This window comes from Pinus tabuliformis, chromosome 3_1, assembly GCF_031772625.1.
Source record: "Pinus tabuliformis cultivar Carrire ecotype Pingquan chromosome 3_1, CPIR1, whole genome shotgun sequence".
Taxonomy (NCBI): Eukaryota; Viridiplantae; Streptophyta; class Pinopsida; order Pinales; family Pinaceae; genus Pinus; species Pinus tabuliformis.
In genome coordinates this window covers 173506680-173530086 of record NC_142301.1, presented here as the reverse complement: position 1 = coordinate 173530086, position 23407 = coordinate 173506680, and the positions used below count along the sequence as shown (strand labels likewise).

Sequence of the window (23407 nt, the reverse complement as noted above, 5' to 3'; positions counted from 1 at the left end):
ATCTTGAATTTGCTATGTTCACATAATTAGGCTCGTCAAATCTTTCTATCATTTATTCTTTGAATGCAAGTGTGCGATGGATTACTCCAATATGTTAATGCCTCTAATGACCTAGAAAAGTTACCATTTTTATGGTTCTTATGGGACGGGTTCCATTCCTATTATGCGTATTAAAAAAATATGAGCATTTATAATCCCTCAATAAAAGACCATTTTCAGCTACCATGCCATTGAGATATGAAAATTCAACTTCAATTGTTGATATTTTTCTCTTTATCAATTCCTTCCATGTCAGAGACCCTTAGAGACAATGATATCATTTAAACATATAACATAGACGAAGTAGTTTAGAAATCAAGGGGTTGGAAGTAATAGATTCTGACGTCAATTAGAATGTTCTTATAATACTGCTAGAGATTTAGCAAATGGAACGAAATTTGCTTTGAATTACATGACTAATGTATTTTTAACATAACTATTATTTATGTGATTCAAGGGTAACTTTCCTGTAATCCGTTAATAAATGCCACTGTGAAACTAAAAGTGTCATCAAACATCAAGTTAAAAGGCAGGGGTGATTGGTACTTGCCGCAGTTGATGCCAAGTTCTCTATGGTATTTTATGGCAACAGCACCAAAATTGCCCATCTGTGCTTCCTGATTTTGTAATCAATGAAGCCCTGGACACAATCCACAAAACCATAAAGAATTGCTTCATGCTTTCAATGAAATCCACAAAGTCCAGAGATGAGTCAGTTTGATGATTTATAAGATGACTGCTTGACTCAGCACTTGGGCTGCCAATAGCTAAATGGTCTATAACACATAAAATAATAAATTACAATAAATGTAACCCAATGACATTCAATATATGCATATATTGCTATACACTAAAATACATCATTCAAAAGGATCCCACTGCCCAGGCATTAGAAGTTATTCTTGAAGAACATGATACCTCTTGACAAAATATAACTTGCACAATGCTTTAAATGCTAACTAGCACAATTAAAAACCAAGAGAACTGCAAGAATTGATTTACAATATTTTTGTTAATATTTACAAATGGCTATTTTTTGACATGATCCATAAGCTGAACTTGCAGACCAATCCCAAAACCTGCATACTCTTTGAGAACGTTGTAACTAAGTTTGGCCTGGATCCAGCTACTCAATTTGCTGCATAGAATTTCTGAAACAAATGTTCATAAAAGACAGTTGTTAAGCCACTAACATTACTCAATATGCCAGACACTTGTACAGATGAATGCACCAACCAGGAAGAAATCCCTGTTCCTAGGCATATTCCCCTCGTACATTCTATGATTATTACATCATATGCCTCTTCTGTACAGTCCTTCCACTGCGGCTAAGGGAACTATTTGAGCTTGGTGTACATATAGCTCGTGACTGTGATGTAGCCAGTTCTCTTACACGGCCTAGAATATGGGCTGGAATAGGAACCGATGCGTGGTTTCTCCTGTTCACGGACTACACTCAATGTGTAAAAAGCAATGTCATTGTCAGTTTGCTGTCAAATAAAAAATTATTTGCAGCTATAAAATACTTTCAATATTTCATGTCTAATTATCCAGTAAGAGCAACCACAGAGCATAACCAAATGTACTTCTCAAAGGAATTTCTTCCTATTTCACTAGGCAATAAGAGAAAGGACTTCCTCTATAAACTCAAGTCTGCATCTTGGCATGCTAAATAAGTTGGTTGTATGGCAAAATGTAAGCATACTTAGCTAAAGGCATTCGACAACATAAATGCAAACTTTACATAGGAATTTGAAGATGTGATAAAATCAGCATTCCACCAAGTTTCCAAGACATGGGGATACAGGACAATTGAAAAACATAAAATAATATATTTTAAAGTATAAAAACATAAATGATACGTCTAATTGTATTAAATCATTGACCATTGTAAATGATATTGTTATAGGAGAAACATTTCTCTTATTTATCTCTTCTAACCGGCAGCCAGCAACCCCTGAGAGCCACCTTGTAGCCAATGTGACATGCCATTCATATCTCTGCCATTTGCATCAGTCATATGGTTCCTCGCCCATTTGTCAAGATCACATGTTGAAAGGTGAGTTTTTTATCAAAAGATACTTTATTCATTATGCAATTGGATGCTTATGCTTGTTTGTATTTGGGCATTTTGGCATGGATTATGGGGTGACTTGGAATAAAGAATAGTCATGGCCGTAGTTTTGTTTCGTTACCTTAAATGGAGGGTTAATTTTCTATCCTAGTCCAGTGGGACCACCCCTAACGACCCTTGGCTTTAGGAGGGGGCACTACTTGAGAATCCATGATTGAGATAGCGTGTTCCATCTATCTTTTTTACATACTTATCACTTCCATCCGTACTTTACAAGCCCTTGTTCCACCTCCCTTCTTCAGATTAATTGACCATTGGTTCATTGGGATTTGACATCAACACATCTTCATACCCTAGGTAGGGCCTGGAAATGCACCTTGGGAGGTTGATGCAACTAAATGAAAAAGAAAGAGCATATGATGGCCAAAAGAAAAATTAAAATGCAGAAAATGGTCGAGACTTATAAATTAGCATGTGGCCAAAAGCCAAGCATGTAATGTCCCCATCTGCTTAGAAGACATAAGGGGACGACTCTGCTAGCTTAATTAAGTTCCCATAGGCTAGGACGAGAAAATTAATCAAGGGAACACAATTCGCCTAGGAGAAAACCTTATAAAAGCTAAAGGGGGAAAAGGGGACATGGATCCTAGGCTAACAAAAAGTCACTTTTAAATTATAAAGTGAGAAAACCCACTAAAGTGACTTTATTAAAATAAAAAGTAAAAAGGTGGCAAAAGAGTCAAATGAGTTATAAAAAGGGGAAAATGAGGAGTCTCTCTTCATTCTTGCATTTGCTCACTTGAAAAATAGAATTTTAGAGAGCTCTTAAAAAAGAGACTAGGGTTTTTCGAAACCTTCATTCTAGTTGTTGGTTTTGGTGTTGAAACTATACACCCTAGCTAGTATTGGAAAGAGATCATTCAGATTCTAACATTGTGCTTCATTGTGCACGACGAAGAAGACATTCGCATAAAGGTATTAGTTTTAAGGTGTTATCAGTGGATTTTATATTCTGACTTTGTGTATTTTGTACTCTTCATACAGACTGAGTTCACACCATTCAAGAGGTTGAATTTTTGAGCTATATGGGAGGACCAATTTACCATTGCTTTGCTGAAGCATTAAGGCAGAGTTACCTTTTGTGTTCACTGACCGAGTTTGAGTCTTTCTGAGGGTTGAGTTATAATCATTTTCGTGGAGGCTAAGTGCCATTTCAACGAGAGTCGAGTTTAGTATTTTATGGGGTTGAGTTCTATTGGAAAAGGGTCGAGTTTGCATCTGTTTGAAGAGGCTGAGAGCCTCATTCCCTTTGTTGGTCGAGTTTCACTATCAAATAAGGGAGTCGTGTTATCACTGTATTGCTGGTCAAATATGAGTTTTAAGAGGCTCGATTTACAACCATTTATGGAGGTCGGGTTTGGTTATTTCAGAGGGTCAATTTCCTTGTGTTTCTATCTAAGTCGCTGGAGTGTTCTGAGTAAAAGGGCGTGTTACCCACCAAAAGTGGGTACCCTTAGGAGAACTTTTCTCCTAATTTTCCAACCAACAACGAGCAACCCCTGATATCCACCTTGCAGCCGATGTGATGTGTCATTTTATCATCATCACCTACATTAGCCATATGCTTCCTCGCCCATTTGTTGAGAGCACATGTTAGAAGGTCGACACTTCAAACCAAAAGGTATGTTATTCATTGTGCAATCGAGTGCTTATGTTGGTTTTTCATTTGGGCATTTGGCATGGATTATTCTTGGAAAAACGAAGGGCTTTGACCGTGGTTTTATTCTCTCACCTTAAATGGGGGGTTAATCTTCAATCATAGTCCAGTGGGACCTCCCCCAGTGGCCCATAGCTTTAAGAAGGGCAATACTTGGGAAACCCCAATTGAGATAACATGGTTTGGTTTTCCCATTCTGTATTTATCACTTCCCTCCATACATTATGAGCCCTATACTCTATCTCCCATCTCTGAGTCCACATAACCATGGGTCCACTGGGTCATAGCATACCCCCTTGTCCACATATCTGGGTCAAGCCTGGAAACTTTGCCCTGGGAGGTTGATGCAGCTAAAAGAAAAATAAAAAAACATATCATGGCCAGAAGCAAGAAACAAAAGAAAAAAAATCATCAAAATGCAAAGGATGGTCGAGGCATTAATATTAACACATGGGAAAAAGCCAAGCATTATCATTATGGCCATCACCTGGTTCCTGGGGCCAATGTCACCCTATCACATCATTGAAAAGGAACCCTTGCATGTCCCAACCCCTAGTGGGTGATGAATTGCCCCCATCAAGGGGTAATCATTGTTACACATCATACATAGCATACTCTCATTTCCTAGAGCTTCGAGCAATAATACACAGAAAAATCAAGAAAAGGAAAAAAGGCAATAAGAGGGGTGGAAAGACAAAGGCTGGGATAACTCATGCATTCATGATTGCTCCCTTCTCACATCTGTATGCCCAGGATGTGGATCTCCTCATCATAGCTACCCCTTTGACCATGGCATTTGGCCCTAAGACCCCTTTTATCCCCCTTCCTTTCCATCATTATTCACATTCCACCTATTGATTAAAGGATGTACTAGGGACATGTCATTCCCCTTAGGGCCTGGGAACACCTAGTAGGATCGTCTATTAGCCACTCCTACCTAGGGAGGTAAAACAATTATGTGTTCAAAGCCCAGACTTTAGAAGGAAAGACCTATATGAAGTATCAATTTTCCCTTGACTAACAAGCTTGGTTCACTTATAGATGCACTAATAATAATTGTACCTAATGGTGAGGATGCAACACTGGACATTCTGTGGGTTGGGCAACTTCACTGGGGCCCAAGTCCACTAGAGAAGAATTATGACACCCTACAGGTGAAGCGTTGAGAGCCATGGGACTCCTACCACTTGTAAAGCATCATTCCATTCCATGGGCACCTACAACACCCTCAGTAGTTTGCAATTTGCCCCACATTATTCATGAGATAATGCACTTGGACCAGTGTGCCCCAGCAAGCATCACAGTGTACACATGGTTTGGCAGTTGATCTGAGGCCCAGATGAGATTTGTCTCACCCCTTCAAGACATGGGAGGGCTATCGCCATCCTCAGAGTCGTCAATGTTGGAGCAAAATCAAGCTATTCTATCACCAGGAGATCCATGAAACCCATTCTTTGCCCCAAACACAAAAATTAGGGTTCACACGATGATTTGCATGGAGATTTAGGGGCCAACCCTCAGATGATTTTTGGAGGCCCTTACATTCACTTTGGCACTGGACGAGCTCAACACATGCCCACAAGAGGCCTACACATGCATGACATCAGCATTTCAACCCACTTGTGGGTGATTTATTATAATTTTATATTGGCTATGAGGTTGGCTTGCGACCTCACTTAGTATTTGCCCATTATTTTATTATTTGAGGGGCTCATAGGCTAAAATTAGAGATCATAGAACACATAAATTAGGTAGATCTCATTTGATCTCTCATCATCACACTTGGAAAATTCGGACCTCTTGAAGGAACTTGCACTTGTTTGTCTGTGGCTATTGGAGATTCTTGGAATGCCTTTCAATGTTTGGAAGATATTTTGGATTGTCTTTGGAGCTATTTCTTTAGTGAATGGATGCATATACTACATGTTATCAAGTGCGTGCCTATTTTTGAAGATTATCATTTTGAATTTGTCTAAAGTTATCTAGTTGAGAATTACATATGTTACTCACTAGTATAACATGTAATGAATGTTCCTAGTGGAGGAATTCCTATAACTCTCCATCATTATCATTGAGTGGATAAATGTTGGAATTTTAGTACCTAGGGCATCAAATTTTGGCCTCCTTGGAAACAAATTAGGCTTATCTAAAGCATCCTTGACTCTATATGCCCAAAGGACAAGGCACTAGTCCAAGTCTTGGGTGATCAACCTTAAATTTTATCCATAGTTTCCTCTTCTCAAATTTGGTCGTTTTAAGGCTAGAGTGAAAATCTAGGGTTTGGAGTGAAATTTTAGGGAGGAGGCTTTTTGGTGATTTGAGAGCCCAAACATCAAGAGATAGGTCAAGGCTACATAACCTATCAATTTGGTGGGCATCCGCTCCAATTTCATCCATTAAATTTCTTGCCCTAGGTGTTGCTCTAAGAGGGAAACCCTAGCTTCTTCTCCCTCAAATTGAGGACTTTCTTGAGGGTTTCATGAAGCCTTGGATTAACTAAATATCATTGTAAGAAACCCTTTCTCTCGGGCCTTGACCTTGTGAATACCTATTACCATCAAGAACTGTTGATTTTGTAACTATGATCGGTCTTCATAATGTATATTTGGTCACTTGATGTATTTATTATTGAAAAGCATATTTTAAATGCTAGAGTCAAAAGAAAAATCATTTTGAGTCAAAGTCCGATTGCAATTGTTTAAAGAAGGAAATTTGAATTTTTGAAATATAATTTTTGGCGCCAAAAAGTGACAAGTTCACTTCCCTCCAAGTCAAGTCGGCCCTAGTAGGAGACACCCATTCAACTAAGACAAACTATTATATAAAGGCAGATCGATCTCCTCCATTTGGGCATTCGATCTCTCACACAAAAAGACAGTTTCTAGGAAGCTAGCGAAGGACAAGAAGGACGAAATAGGATGAAAAAGGACGAAATCTCTATCTTCTCTCTCTCTTGCAACTTGCATGTGTGGATTGGCGTCTCTCTGTGGTTTGCATTTTTCTAGGCATTTTGTTGCAGGGGAGCAAAATTTTCTAGGTAACTGGGCAATCGCTGCAGGGCCAAAATTTATGGGGCAACTAGCAATTGCAAGAGGGCTGAAATTCTGGGTCAAACAGGCAAAACGAGTTGCTCTAGCTGTGTCTCTCATTGAACAAGAAGAATTTCTCTATTGAAAAAGTTTTCTAGGTTTTTCCCCTTGGTGGATTTTCCCAAGGTAAATCTTGTCTTCTTTTGTGTATTGTGATCTCTATTGTTCTATTATTCTTTATGGTTGAATTTTTTAAGTCATTAGCCATCACCTGATTCTTGAGTACTTGATGCTCCATCTCAACAAGCAACCCTTGCATGTCCCAAACCTGATGAGAGAGGAACTGACTCATTTTAAGGGGTTAAACAAATGCTATATCACAAAGAGCAAAGCTTTGATCCTTGAGCTATGCACTATATAAAAAACATCAAAAAAGAACTAAAAGGTGCAATAGAGGGGTGGAAAACACATGCCAAGCAAAGGAGCAACTCATGCCTCCATGATTCTCCATTACATCTATACACTCAAGATGTGGACCTTCATTAGTTGGTCCCCTGACCATGGTACTTGGCTATGAATTCATTCCCCTTCGTTGCCACCTATTCCCACTAACACCTATGGATTGAGGTGTTGACCTTGGAAATGCCACCTTCGCTTAGGGGCTAGAAGCACCTAATATGGTTGATTACCTAGCCACTTCTACAAAGATAGGGAACACTTTTACGGGACTTGCTCTAGTTAGATATTTGAAGGTGATCCCAGTTTGAAGTTTTACTATGTTTAAGTATGGTTTAGGCAAGATGCATCTATGGTTATTGTCTCTAATGAATGGTTGCTTTCACTTGAGTTTGGAATGGTCTTTTCAAGTGGTTTGCATAGAGCAGTTGAGGCCTTGACGACAGTTTATTTCACTCCTACTCCACATGATTCTCAAACCATGCTAAACCCCTAGAGAGCATGATGGCTTTACAAATGCAGTGTTGCCCTTATACAACAGAGTGTTGGGCACTTAAATGATTTTGGCAATTGATGAAGACCCTAGGGCCCAAAGCACCCTCAAATGCCAAAAAATTGAGTTCATCTTGCTTAGCGTTGAGGATTACTAAGGATGTAACAGTGGACCCAACATGCCCCTAGGTTGACCGTGGCACTACTTGATGGGCATGCCTTGATCCAAAACCCATATGAGGATGGTTATCCCCCAGGATGATTGAGGAGGGCTTTCTATACTTGATGGAGCCCCAACATTGGACAAAGAGTACACCATGTTGTCTAGATGACACCTATAGAGATGACACAAGGCGCCTAGAGCTAGCTTTTAGACACATGGATATGATTCACAGCTTGATTCGAGGATCCTTTCGCAAAATAAGGTAGATCATGATGTTGGGAGACTCATCTAGCCCTTCATTTGCACCTTTGGAGCATTTCAAGCCCTAAAAGGGCATTGTTACCCACCAAAATAGGTAACCTTATCGGAGAAAACTTTTCTCCCGTACCTCACATCCAACCAGTCATCCATGTAGCCCCTGACAACCACCACTAGATGATGATGTGCTACTACATCCTCGCCACCTGCATCAGCTATATGCTTTCACCCATCCAATATGAGCACATGGACGAAGGTGGGCTTCCGATCAAAAGGTACTCTATTCATTTTGCAATCGGGTGCTTATGCTTGTTTGTATTGTGCATTTGATATGGATTACGAGGTGAATTGGAAGAAGGATGGGTTTTGACTATGATCTTGTTCCCTCACCTTAAATGGAAGGTTAATCTACGATCCTAGTCCAGTGGGACCTCCCTTAATGGCTCAATGGGTATAGGAGGGGCACTACTTGGGAAGCCCTTAATGAGATAACGTAGTTCCATCTATCCCTATTCCATACTTACCACTTTCCATCATATATTACACGTCCTTACCTCACATCCATTCTTTGGGTTCAACTCACGATTAGTTCTCTAGGATTCATCACCCATACATCCACATACCTAGGTAAGGCCTGAAACTTTTCCCTAAGAGGTTGATGCAGCTAAAAGAAAAGAAAAAAGCATATCATGTGTTGGAAACACTGAGAGGGGGGTGAATCAGTATTTCCTATTATTTTTCACAATTGGTTAATTCTTAAAGATAATTCAGAGCATCATCATAAAACCATAAAACATATCACATGAAAAGCAGTACACAAGGGATTTGGCTTTAACAAAGCATTGTATTATGTAGTGTACAATGTACATACAATACTTTACCAGGAAGACCTCGAAGGAAGTGAAACACTCCCAGGAGTTTTCCAACGACCTAGAAGGAAGCAAAGCTTCCTGATGGTTGGGATCCTCCTTCCTACCCCACGGGGTTTGATCAAGATTTGATTCTTCAACAAAGAGTTATGTCCAATCTCCCCCGATGGCCTGATTATAGATTGGTTCAGTAGAGCAAACTTTTACGAAGTGCCATGTGTCACTGTTGCAACCTTCGGCCCTAAAAATGATACCCAACAAACTATAGTTTGTCCTCTTTCTGTCACTATTTAACGAAATTTGAATCCAATGCTCAGAGAGAGTTATGAAGATTTTCCCAACGTCCCCTGTTTGACATGGAATTCGGGAGCCTGCAAAAACCCTAACTTCCTCGAATCATATCTCCAAAAATATAGTGAACCGAGATTTCAAATTTGGTCACGAGGTTCATCAAGATTTCAGCTCAAATGGGTTTTAATTTCAGCTTCTGAATCTTCGCAGAAAAAAAGTTATAGCGAAAATGCCATGATGACCTATTTGAAGCCACAAAATCCCTACTAGAGGATATGAGGGTCCCAATTTATATGAATGTCTAGAGTTGAGAGGGCCCTCAACAAGTGAACGTTGGAGGGATTTTAGGAGCAAAAAAAAAATTATTAATTATTGACTATTCAATGACCACAACCAATTATGAGTGCCATGCCACAACCCCATAGGGTTTTAGCCCACTAATTGGGGTTACTAACTTCAAACACAAATATCTCTCAAACCGTGAAGAATTACGTGGCGTGCCATATATCAACAAAAACATCTCGACGAGTAGAATCCATCTAGAAGATCCTTGACTCAGAATAGAGTAAGTTGTCAAGTCAAAATGCCCATGCAAGATCGGGGTAGCCCCTGGTGCTACTTGGGTTGACATCAATGACAACCACTGATCAACAATTTTGATAGATTCAAATATAGATATAAAGATACTTACTTGTCAAAGTGAAGATGCTACTTGATGTTAATATCTTCAACTTGATGCCTTCTTTATTTTGATGATGATAGAAGATGTCTTCTTGATGAAGATGTTTTCCTTTAAAAGTGATCCTTCAACGAGAGGGAGATCACCTTGATTCCTTGATGATGATGATTACGCTTCTTCTTGCTTCTCTAGAATGTAGAGACTTTTAAATGCTTCAATGTGTAGTTCTTCTATGGATGAGCTAGGGCTTTTAGGTCTTTTTACAACTTCAGATTTCAACCCTTCTTCATATTTTAGGCTTCTTGTTGCAAGACTGCAATTTTGGCTTCTCTTGCAGAAACCCTAGGTCACACGTGTGGCTGGAATATGGACAGACTTGCCTCCTTTTGACTTCGCTTGACCTTGACTCCTTCTCTTGACAATTCAGCTTGCTAAATAGTCCTTCTTTAACCCAAACTTTGGCTCCTTTGAGTGATTGCAATTTTCAGCTTCTATTGTTGCAGGATGATGCCCTAACCTTCGCATGTGTGGAGGAGAATTAGCCCAAAACAGAGCAAGAAATGCTTTGCTCTTCTTTATTCTTCCTTCGTTGGGTATAAGGCTTCTTTCTCTTTCTTGATCGAACTGTTCTTGATGCTTCTTAGATGCTTTTCTAGTGCTTCGGCCCTTGAGTGTCCTTCTTTAAGTTGCATTTCCTTGTCTTGACACCTTAGCTCTAATACCATGTTGAGAAATCTAGGGCAGCTAGATTAGGTGATTTCTCTTACTTTGATAATTGCTTGTGATGTATTTTTACTTAACTTGATTACCTTCTTCTTACAATTGATTATTATTAGTTTTTTTATCATCAAACAGCCACCAAACAATAAAATCAAAGAGACAATAGGACACAAGATGTAGGCAATCAGCCAGGGCCAAAACCTCTCCAACTAAGAGGAAAACCCACAAGAATTCTTCTCTTCTTATAGAACTTCAATTGATGAATTCTAAGACCTATGACCCTGTACCAAGACCCTCCAAGACCAAGTCAAACCTTGAATCCAACAACTTATGCAATTTCCACTTGCTCGGCAGATTCTTCTAGAACTTCGCCATGCCCAACACATTCTTCTGCAACATTGATATGCCCAACAAACTCTTCTGCAACTTCCACCAACCCAGCAAATTCTTCTGCAAATTCCACCTGCCTGGCAAATTCTTGTCCAGAAAATTCTTTTGCCCAACAAATTCTTTTGCCCATAAAATGTAGAAACCCTAACATGAGAGAGAAAGAGAGGTCCAAAAACTTTGATCTAGTTCTTCTCCTTCCTTGTCGTCCTTTTTCCAGCTTCTATCTTAAGAAGAACAAACTTGCTTGACTGAGTCATAATGAGGTCGAGTTCCTTCTTATATATATGCTTGTGAGGGGTACGAATTGCTCTTTTTAGGCTAACTTGTCCCTTCATGTAGGCCGACTTGATCTTTGTGCCATGACGAGGTCTTGGAGGGTCTTTTGATTCTATTTTGACTCTAGTAAATTTTCTTTACAATATGTAACATGCCTAAATGGGTATTCAATACATGACAATGACTCAATAGACTTTATGACAAACCTAGAAGCACTCAATGGGTGCTTGACCTAAAAAAAAAAAAAATCCCTTGAGCATGAAACTCATGCCTCAAGAATAATAATAAATTTATTTTCCTTTTTGCATTCAATACATAAAATCACGAATACATATGCCATTATGAAGACTTAACCTAGTTACATATTTCAACACTTAGAAATCACTCCTTATCCTTTTATTAACTCATCCATCTAGTGATTCCCTTTATACCGAGTCTCCTCCCATCGGTGAAAGTCCGTAAAGAGCAGGGAGCCTTAGTTGAGGTGACAGTGGGTTATCGCTTCATTGTTGCCCTTGACCTAGTAGTTGCCCTTTTAGGATCCCCTCCTAGGACCCCTGCTAGTTTGAGCAGCAACAAGTCTTTAATACATGACAATGACTCCCTAGACTTGTAGACTCAATGACAAGCCCTAGAAGCTCACAATGGGAGCTTAATCTATAATAATAAACTCTCTTGAGCATGAAACCCATGCCTCAAGATCAATAATAATAATTTATTTTTCTCATTACATCAAATATATGAAATCATGATTACATATGTCATTATGAAGACCAAACCTAGTTACATGGTTCAACACAAATCACACACTCCTATGGATTGATGCACTAACCTGGGACATGTCACTCCCTTTGAGGGCTTGAGGCACCTAATAAGGTTCCTGACCTAATCATCCCTAACATAAGTGAGGTAACTTGTTTATAGATCCATCCTAATCTAGTTAGACATTTGAAGGTAAGTTTTTTGTGAAGTATTTATGTGCACCTAACATTAGATATGGTTCACTATGATGGTTTCATGTCCCTAATAAAGATGATATCACTTGATCTTTAAAGGTTTTGTTCAGGAGGTATCACATATGCAGCAAAGATCCCTTGAGGGATAGTTTGATTCTTCTTTAGTACCTTCCAATAGGTACTTTTCCCAGTTATGAGAGAAAACATTACTTTGTGGCCCCAACGTTTCCCCTCGAAAGATGAGTGTTGGACCTTAAGCAGCTTCCCACATACTACGACACCCCTTGATGAGCCTCTAGACCCTAAAATTTTGGGAATGAAAGCTAGGGCAATGGACTATTTGATGATGTGCCCAAATGGACCCAAGAAGCCTCCAAGTTGGCCTTGAACCTATTTGATAGATGATACCTTGTTCTGAAGCCCATATGAGGATGGTTATCACTAAGATGACTTGGGAGGGCTAGTGCATCCCTTTTGATGTTGACGCTTTCCCTAAGAAGTGTCGCATCACTCCCACATGCATGAAAAGGTTGGCATAGAGCCTCTTTTGGATAATGTAATGAACATAGTTAGTATACACAGCAGAGTAATCTTCAAAACACTTCGAAGACAAGAACATCCATTGTAGGACAAGTAATTGTATATTAAATATTATATAAAAGAACTGATGAGATGATGTGATTACAACCGAGGGTCATGTATATATACCTAGGCCGGTACCCTTTCACGAATGGCCATGTTTTCAGAGACATGTCCCTTCATTAACTAATTACTAGTTAATTAATCATTAATTATGATTATTATTGTTTACATTTATTTTATTATTTTATATAGATTATATTCGTAACATTGCCTTTCTCTTCAAAAAGCTTTGTCCTCAAAGCTTACTGATGAAAGGGCTTGATCTTTCTTCCCATTTTGAATATCTTCTCTTCTCAGAACTTACATCTTTGTTGATAGAGGACGATATGATCCTCTGAGTGATAAACAAAATTGTCGGACTGAGAATGGATCTTGACCATCCTAGATTAATCTTCTGTGGAATCCTTTGTTCACTGGAAATTTGTAATGAATTGTTATCATAGGACTGGATTCAACAAACTTTAGTGTCTCTTGGAACATAAATCTATTGTTTTTGTTCTGAATGGTTCAAATATGTAGACCAACTTAGTTCTCTGCTCTTGTGAATCGGATGTCGATAAGGAATTATTCTGGTTTGATTTTCCCTTATCTTGGGTATGGCAGAGTCTTGCTTTACTTCATGTATTGTTGTTATTGAGTTGACCACTGCATCATCACTTGGAATTCCCATTGTTTGAACTGCTTCACCTGAATATGTTTTAACTTCTATTGGTTTCTCAACTTCTTGAATTGTGATATTGACTAGATCGGTATTTTTTCCTTTATCTTCAACTTGGGAATGTTACGACTGGAGGCTTCAATACTTCTTCTCGAGTAAGTTGTTCTAACTTGTCATTTATCGACTTCTTGACACTTTTAAGCTTCTTTATTTGCATAAGAAGGGTTTGGTTATGATTCCTTAGGCATAAAATCTCTTCACTTTCTGGATTGTTGACTTTATTCTTAGTATCCTCCTCATCTTTTAAACTTTTGATTTGTTCTACTAATGTTTGATTAAGGTTCTTTAAACGTAAATTTTCCTCTTCTTGTTCTGATAAGTGCTTCTTGAGTTCTTTTTTTGTGGCCTTAGCTTTCTTGACTTGTTCAAGTAGTTTTTCACTATGATCTTTAAGGTGCGAAATTTCTTTGTCTTTATTGGAGATGACTTCTTCAAACTCTTTCTACTTCTTTGGTATAGTTTTTTTATTATCTTGAAACATTAATTTCGAAATATCCTTAAAGTCTTATGATGAAGGCATTATTGATTCTGACTTCATTGTCATGTCCTGGAATGTGATCATCTTATTCTTACAAGAAAACATCAAAATCATTTTCTCTAAGTTTAACATGAACGTACCCAATTCTTTTAACCAAGGTTGACCAAAAATTATGTCAATTTTAAAATTAAGCATAGTTACGACACAGAATTGAGAGATGTATTCATAATGGTCAATTATTACTTGTAAATCATTAATTTCATATTCTTTGTCGCCAAAAATATTTTTTCTTTCTCCTATGCTTGACTCTGGAATTAATAGTTGATTCGCCAAATTAACATTGACGTAATTTTCCTCGACACTTGTGCTAATAGTGATATTAATCTCCTTCCCTTGGGTATTCCCTTTTAATATAATTAATCTACAATCTGCAATTGAAACACCTTTATAAGAAAAAAAATTCTTCCTTTGTTTCTGAATTAGAATCCATTCTTTTTTTGTCATTAATAGTTTCCATCTTGCTCTAAAATATTTAAATACTTTTGTTTTTTTTAATAATTAAATAAATACCTTTTTCATAAACTTTCAAAACTTTATTCCTTCCATTTTTTTTCGTTCAATAATTCTCTTTACTTTATTTGCTCCCTTTTTTTCTAATATATAATTACGATATCTTAATTTAAAAAAAAAAATCCTCCAATAGCCATTGCTTTCCTTAAATATCTCTCTTCAATACTTCAAAGTACTCCTTTATATACTTTTAGGAGTAGAATAGTTTTCTTCCTTTTTACCTTTATAATTTTTTCCTTTAAAAAGTAACTTAATATTTTATGACAGCATCCATAATTTATTAAGCTGCAATTTTGTTAACTTCCTCACCTTTAAAGACTCCTTGTAATTTTTCCAAATAACTCTTTTTTTCTTTATACATATAATTTTAAATGACTTATTTCTCCTTAACAAACACCCTTTCACAACATTTAATTATGGATGAATTTAGGAATAGTTGTGCAATCGAACAGATGCGTTCGGAAATGTTTCGATGTTTGCTCTCCTAATTTTTCCAACAACTATATGAATCGATGGGTAACAGGTATAGTAAGAAAAACCTTCTTCAAGAGTCACACACCGTTTGAAATGGACAGAAGATTTCTTCGGTTGAACGCCTTACCTGAGCCTCTAGTTTCAGTGAATCCTACTTTGGCAGACGAGCAACAGGAAATGCACTTAGTGCAACGGATAGTTCTATAGAGCGGTTGATGATGAAGAGAATATGGCTGCAGTGGACACAGACGCAGTGCTAATTGGTAACTGCTAGTGGAGTGGTCAAGGGGTAAGGTGGCGACAATGGTGGAAGAATCGTCGTGGTGAAACTGACAGCTAAGCGATTTCATTGGACGATAGATGCTACAGACAGCGAACCAGTAGCTCGACAATGAAGGTTTTGGGTGGGGGTTTTTGGTGGTTGTCAGGCATCGCAAAATTGTGGCAGCACAGGTGGTCGCTGTCGTATGGCTGCAGCGCAGTCTCTTTTTTTGTTTTTCTATTTTATTAAAGAAAAAATAATTATATATACATTTTTTATATAATTGTTTTTCAAGTTTTCTATTTATATTGACCCTTTTTTTTACTAATTTATTTTCAACTCGTATTTTTTTGTCATATATAATCTCCTCTTCTTTTTTTAAATATATATTCCTTCTTCTTTTTTACATTTGACTCCTTTTTTTTAATCTTGATAATGGCCAAGTGTTAAAATCAGGTTACCATGTTCTTTTCTTAGGACAGTTAGTTCAATGTTTCATATCAGCCCATTTACCAATCTCTTTCATTTCCATTAGCAATCACATAAATTATTATCACATTGATAGTAACTAAAGAAAGAACATAAATGGTAGATGCAAAAGACAAGCCCTGACAAGAGAACACAAGAATATGGCTCAAGCCAGGGAAAAACCCGAAGAAGGGGAAACCCTTTATCAATTCATCTTATTATTAATATCGAATGTTCAGCAAAAAGAGAAAGTACAATAATATGACTTGCCAATTTGGAGATCCCCTATCACTGCTCTTAGACAAGTGGATGACCCAAAACTTTAATACCAACATTCTGTCAACAGTAGTCAATTAAGATCTCGATAGGACTACTTACATTCCATTGTTGTTGCATTCAATTGATCAAAAACGCTCCTTTCAATTGTGGCTTTCCCTGGTATGTAAGATGTTGACCTTCGCTAGCCCTTAAGGCTGGATTGAACCCATGATAAGCCTTTCGGCTCGCTTGTCTATGATAGAGCAGACCTGCAGCCCTGCCTGGTGCAATAGATCCGAAGTGTGACCAAACAAGGGGAGAATATCTTCCTCAAATTGTCCACAAACTAACCCAGAAGCAACACAAAAACTCGGCCTAATTTTATGTTCTTCAAATCGAACCTGTAGGGACAAATTTATCCACACAAACTTCACAAAATTTCCTCAGAGCCTGCAGCTGGTTATCTAAAGAATCTCGACCCTATTGGAGAAGAAGAAAACCCAAAACAAACTTCCTTTTGACCTCCTCCAAGAACTCGGCTACCTTAGACATAAAATTTTCTATGCAATGAAGTACTTGAAATGTGTCTTTAGAGGTTGGAGGTCACCTCTATTTATATAAAATGGAGAGGGGAGTCACATGACTAAATAACCCCAAGCCGACCTTGATAATTTGCACATATCTGGGCTTCATTTCAAAAACACAATTCTCCTTGTCCAAATTTAGAGATCCTTAGGTTGATTTTGGTCCTCTCGAAAAGAGGAATTTAATGCAATAATTATCTTCATCAAATGAGCTTCCCAAAGTGGAATTTGGCCATAGTTGCCAATTTTAACACTCCCTCTCAACTAGGGAAAATTCCACCTGCCAATCCATCCATCACCATGCCATCCTGTCATAATGTACCATCTCTGGATCTCGTCTCTACTTTGTTGAACACCGATGTAATAATGAAGAAGAATTGATTGAGAGTGAGTCACAAGACCTTACCACTCTCCATTGCCAAAAGTCAATCCAGGGGTAGAACCCCAATTAGACGTGATCCCAGATCAAGTTATTGAACATCGTGCATCCTAGACATAGGAACTACGGTAGTACACGATGCGTCCATCGATAGTGCTATGGTCCCAAACCACTTTTTCCGAACTCATTGGCTAGATGAAAGGTACTTCCCATGTGTCCTGGACTACATGGGTAGGATGATGTTGGGGCAATAGCAAGGAAAGAATAAATCACATACTACTCACAACCACACGTAGGGAAATGATAAACCACATCCTACAGTCACATGTCACAACCATCGTAGGGAAAAGATAAGCCACATCCTACGTGCATGCAAACCACCAAGGATAGGGAAAGGATGAACCACGCCCTACATGCATGTCAACCAACAATAGTACGAAGGATCCTACACATGGGGAAGGGATGAACCACGTCCCACTAACATGTCAACCATTGATCGTAGGGAATGAGCATCCTACATGTGGGGAAAGGATGAACCACGTCCCACCAACATGTCCACACGAGACAACCAACAGATATCTATTTGCATCTCTCACTAGGGTGTCTGCAAGAGAAGGTGAACCACTCATCCTGCTTCATATGCCATAGGAGAAGGTGAACCACTCATCCTCATCTTCTTGATCTCTTGTAGACTTGTGACAGTCCAAGAGGAGTGTTGATAGAAGATTAAAACACCCAAAATACTACCATTGGATCATTGATTTTAAAACCATTATTTGTGCCTCGTAAGCCCCTTTAAAGGGATTTCTTCACCCAAGGATCCACCAAGGAAACCATTGTAAATTTTGTAAAGAAGGTTCTTCTTTTGGGTTTGCCAAAAGATCCATTGTAACTCTCTCAAATTTTTTGTTAATTTTTGGAGAAGAGCATTTGATCCCTTTGAGGGGATCTTGTTGTAAGCTCTCTTTTCAAAACATATATTCAAATCCCTTTTCAAAAGGGATCTATTGTATTATCTCTCTCTCCATACCTCATTCTATAAGAGGGATCTAATAAAGAAGTCATTTTTCTTGGGAGTTAAGGGATTTGTCCCCTAAGCATCCCATCTTCCCCATTTGGGAAAGTGTCCCTAGTGGTGTTTAAATTATTTTCATTTCTTGCTAAACTACAGTACAGCAATCAGACTAATTTTCATCTAGTCTCTCTTATGCATGTTATTTCCATTTTGTTATGCAATCCTTTTCATTCCATTTGAGTAATCTAGTTTAACTTAATCTCTTATCATTTGCTCCTCGGTTTAGTCATTTTACTTTGCATTTCAAACAATTCCATAGATTAGATTTAATCTTTCAATAGTTAGATTTGTCTTTTGCAATAATTAATTTACCTCCAGCTTTGTTGGTTGAAGTAGTAACTTAGGAACCCTCTTCCCCCCAAGACTTGTTATTCTGAGATCAGAGCCCCAACGAAGATATTGAAACTTTTTCAATCTTGCAACTAACTAATTGGTAAACTAACTTAACTTAATATAAACCAAGGAATACATTCATCTACATTTATATTGCAGCATTTGTACTTGAGGTTTCAACTCATTTGCTTTCTAATTTTATAAAGTTTCTCTATCTTATTTGAGGCAATTGTCATTACTTCAAGTACATACATTTTGCTTAAATTTCATATTGGGAATTATTGTACTTGTCTATTTTTATTTGCCACATTTACCCCTCAAAGCATTTTCTTTTGGACATTTATTTCTTGAGCATTTATTTTCGAGCTTTACTTTCAAAGTTATCTTCTTTACTTGGATTATTTGCTTTACAAGTACTTTATATCTGGCATTGGTCAACTTTTGCTACATCTTGTCCATTATTGCAATATCTCTACTTGTAGATGGTTATTGTTATTATGCTCATGAAATTGATGCTTTGAATTCATTTGTTGCAATTTATATATTAATTTAATTTGGATGTATCTTTGATCAATATAATTAATTCCCAAAACTTAACTTCTCTAGCATAGATTTTTTAAGCCTTAGTTATTTTTTGTATTGTCCAGCCCCCTTGGCTTCGCTAAGAGATAGCCTAGACGGAGGAGTTGAGGTTTGAGTGACAACATCCCAACTCGAAACTTGTCCCCCTGGCCACACCAATTGGAGTTAAATATTTTCTCCACGATATCCCAAGTGTGGATTCAAGTGACTCGTCCTTCTTCCTTAGAGGACACTCTGTGTTCTAGTGACCAAACTCGCCACACCTGAAGCACTTGACCTTAGACAGGTCCTTCTTCTTCTTTCTTTGCTCCCCCTGCCCCTAACTGGGACCCTTAGATGCTAGGGCCACATTCTCCTCCTCCTTCACCACCTTCTGTTCGCTGCTACTGTTGCCACTGATGGAGCTCTTCAACAGAGCTCGTCTCAATTCCTCCTGCTGCAAATCAGCCCACATTTTGTCCCATCCTGGTAGTGTGTCTCTGCCCAATATACTTTGGACGAAGACTTGCCAATCCTCTGAGACACTGTTGAGTGCCAATCGTACTAGCTCTGAAGGTTGAGGCATTGCCCCAACAATTGAAAGTTGGTCTCGGACTTCCTGAATCCTGGTGAGGAAGGGATCTATGCCTTCCCCCTTCTGCATCCTGATGCATCTCAGCTTCTCCTCTAGGAACATCTTTCGTTGCTCGGAAGTACCTTGGTATAGCGTGGAGAGAGCATCCCACATTTCTTTGGTTGTTCCCTTTGCCGCTATATGTGAGACAATATGGTCTCGAACTCCATCCAAGATCAAACACTTCGCCTGCGCCATCCCCTTCCTATATTCCTTGAGCTGGTCAGCATCATGAAGAACTACCACTACATTATCAATGTAGGCTTTCAAGCCATATTCATCAAGAAGGAAGGGCATCCTGGTCGTCCAGATGACATAGTTGGATGATCCATCCAACCTATCCTAACATCTAAGCCCTGTTATGGCCATCTTTGATCAAGTCGAAAATGCCCTCTTTTGCTTGGCTACTACTCTGCTACTCGCACTCCCTTCGGGAGTGAGAAGATATGCTCACAACCACTACCAATCTACAAGGAAGAATCGAACTTCTGAGACTCTAAGTTCCCCGAGAGAAACTTTCCCTCTGCTTTGTTGTTGAAATTTGATGACTACAAAAAATTTCCAGCAATCCCAACCCGGTTTTAATTTCACCTTATCACTCCCATTCAGTTAAATCCCCTTTCCCATAAACATACATTCAACATATAGAATTCTGGAAATGAAATTTTCAGATTAAAACACATGGGACTGTCAACACATGATGACAATAAATATGGACATAACCAAACCAGCGACACACATAAAAATACACAGATTCTTGGTCAACTTAGACCCAGGCAAAACTCCTTCAAATTTATTTATCTTTCAAGTTCAAGAAAAATACATTTGCAGACAAAACAAAACAGCAAACAACTTATCTCTTTAGCCCAAAACTCCTTGAAAACTGTGCCCACTTTGCCTCGATTTTTGTGCCCACTTGAAGCTGAAAATATGTATTGTATGGATACGAATGTACGGGCTGTAGGGATTTTTTTTTCAAAAACTTCTCTCGAACAACGTGCAACTCACAGCATTCAATGTTGTTCGTACTGTACCTTATGTTGTCTTCTAAACCTTGATTTCCATGCCCAGCTTTGCCCAGAAATCACTCCTTTAGCTTGTTGCAACAAATTTCTCCTTCAAAACTTTTCTCCAGCTCTCAGCCTCCTTTCTCCAATCTGCTCATGAAGAATGAATGCAGTCTCTCTTTTCTTTTCCCCCTTTTGTTTCCCTAAATGACTTTTGGGCAACCCTAAGATCTAATGGCTCAGATTCATTTAGATCAAGGGATGAGAATAAATGTGCATTTAATTCTCACTTTCTATTTTTTAACTCGCCCATTAAATAAAGTACCCACATTGTACTTTATGTCTAAATTCATTTTTCACATTATAATTTAACATTGACATTACCACTTATAAAGTCACTTTCACTTAATAAAGTCACACTTAGGAAAAGAATTATTTTGGACACTTTTCCCTAGGTAGAGACTAACCCATGGGAAACCACTTGTCCAAGGTACATTAAAAATCAACATTTGTGTGTTTTTCTCTTCCACCCAATATTGGTTCTACTGCTTCAAAAACCCTCTGTGTCCAACCAGAGATCTGCTCGGCGAAAATCTGAGCTACAGTTGCTCCCTCTGACTATTGGAATCTCTCTCCTGGGCAAATTAAATGTTTTGCACCCCTGCAACTGAAAATCGAAATGTTGGCCCAACAATTCGGCCTACCTGTCTAAGCATTGTGCTACCTCAAAAATTTTGGCATGCTGCACCCTCTGAGCAGCGAAATTCTTTCTCCTCTTCTAAGCTTTCTAGTAGATCAATCACGCTTTGATACCATGTGAAAATTCCAAAACTGGAATCCTATTGCAGCAACTGGTATTATTTCTTCTAACTGATAAATTAATTATTCAGTTTATTGCTACGACAACATCAAAATAAACACACTACAACCTTCACAAATAAAAATTGCAGAAATAAAATAGCGTTGGAACTGAGAAATGCTAGCATACACACATAAAAATTAACACTATTGTTTTTGGACAAAAGTCCCCAGAAAAAGCCAAGGCAGGAAAATCAATGCAGCAGATGCAGATTTTATTTTATTATGCAGCAATGAAATCTGAGTACAATCTATGGATGCCCAACTGGCAATCCAAACAGCAAGAAAATCTGGGAAATTATCTGAGGGAATTACCCTTCTTCCACAAGCAACCCTGGCACGAATTCTCTTTAGAAACTCGTCCTCCTAAACCCTCTGCGTCAACCTCTACACTGTTCTACATAGACCCTATGATGTCTACCCTTTGCACTGCCTCTGATGAAGTCGTTTTCCTGTCTCTACTGAGGAAATCGCTTCTCCAACACTCTGAACCCTCTGCCCGACCTTTGGAACTGAAAACGAATTCCTCTTTAGCAAAATCAAATTTCTTCGCAATCCTTTGCGCTGCCTCACTGGGAATAACTCGGCCCCTTGTTGTTGCATCTCCGGATCTGGAAAACTTTTTTTGGATCATTGTCTCTGCGCCTCGCTGACCCTACTTCGATCGTTGGCTCTCCAGCAACTGTTGCTGCTCTCTGGAAATCGATCTACACAAGAAAATCGAACTACAGAAGTGTCTCCTCCAAGTGCCCATCGAATTCTTCTTATAATCCACTGTTAGAGCACCAACGACCAAGATTAAATATTAGTCAATGGCTAGGATCATATTGGAGTCTATCTGTGTGAATTTCTAGATGATTCGCACCTTGACTTAATTAATTTTGTTAAATTAACCATATTCCCTAAGTTTAGACTTAGGAAATATTTAAAAATTGGTTAATAATCTAATTAATCCCTCTCAAGGTGGAATTTTCATAACGATATATGGGTTTTGGAGATCCTGTGCATTCTAGCCTCTCCACCAAATTCCGTGGCTAGAACACCTCTGATGCTACAAAAACTAACAAAAACAAGAGGTCAAAAGGCCAAAGGGCCGTAGGAACAACGCAATAATAACCACTTAAATAATTTAAATCAAAAAAGTTGTTGACCAATTTTGTTGTCGCGTGGAAGTTGTCTTAACCGAACTCATTCCGGCTTGCCAAATAGCCTCACCAAAAGAATTATCATAACCACATTGACACGGAATACAACGAATTTTACGCGCAGTAACAATCTAAAACCTCTTTTTGTGTGTGAATATCCCATGGTTCTTTATAAGGGGAAATGTTATTAAACTTTTAAATTTTAGTGAGTCAAACGCAATGTTACCAGACTCGGAATCGGCAATAAATCGGCAAGGCAAAAGAGCGAAGAGTTTTAATCGGATCGGTAAAAAATCGGCAAAAAATCGTTGAATTCATTAAATAAAAATATACACATATATTGAATTAAAAAAACCATTTTTCATTAATATTGGGTAAAGGCATGTCCAAACAATGCATAATATCAATAGATGTCCAAAATATCATGAATAAATAAGTATCTCATATATGTTATGAGTCCAAACATGATCCAAAGCACTGAGTCTTGAGTCCTTAGAAGCATATGCTTCTAAAAGTTTACAAAAAAGTTAAAAACTGCATACTAATCAGAAA

General features: G+C 38.3%; 1 protein-coding gene across 3 annotated transcripts in view; it reads right to left on the bottom strand.

The window, feature by feature from the left end:
* Positions 1–809: 809 nt before the first annotated feature.
* Positions 810–23407, bottom strand: part of LOC149186356 (uncharacterized) — a 191771-nt gene continuing 169173 nt past the window's right edge. For all 3 annotated transcript variants that reach the window (XM_089410982.1, XM_089410981.1, XM_089410983.1), the window contains one exon: positions 810–1489. In XM_089410982.1, the coding sequence (XP_089267108.1) occupies positions 1328–1489 (162 nt within the window). In that variant the 3' untranslated portion in view covers positions 810–1327. The remainder of the gene's footprint in view (positions 1490–23407) is intronic.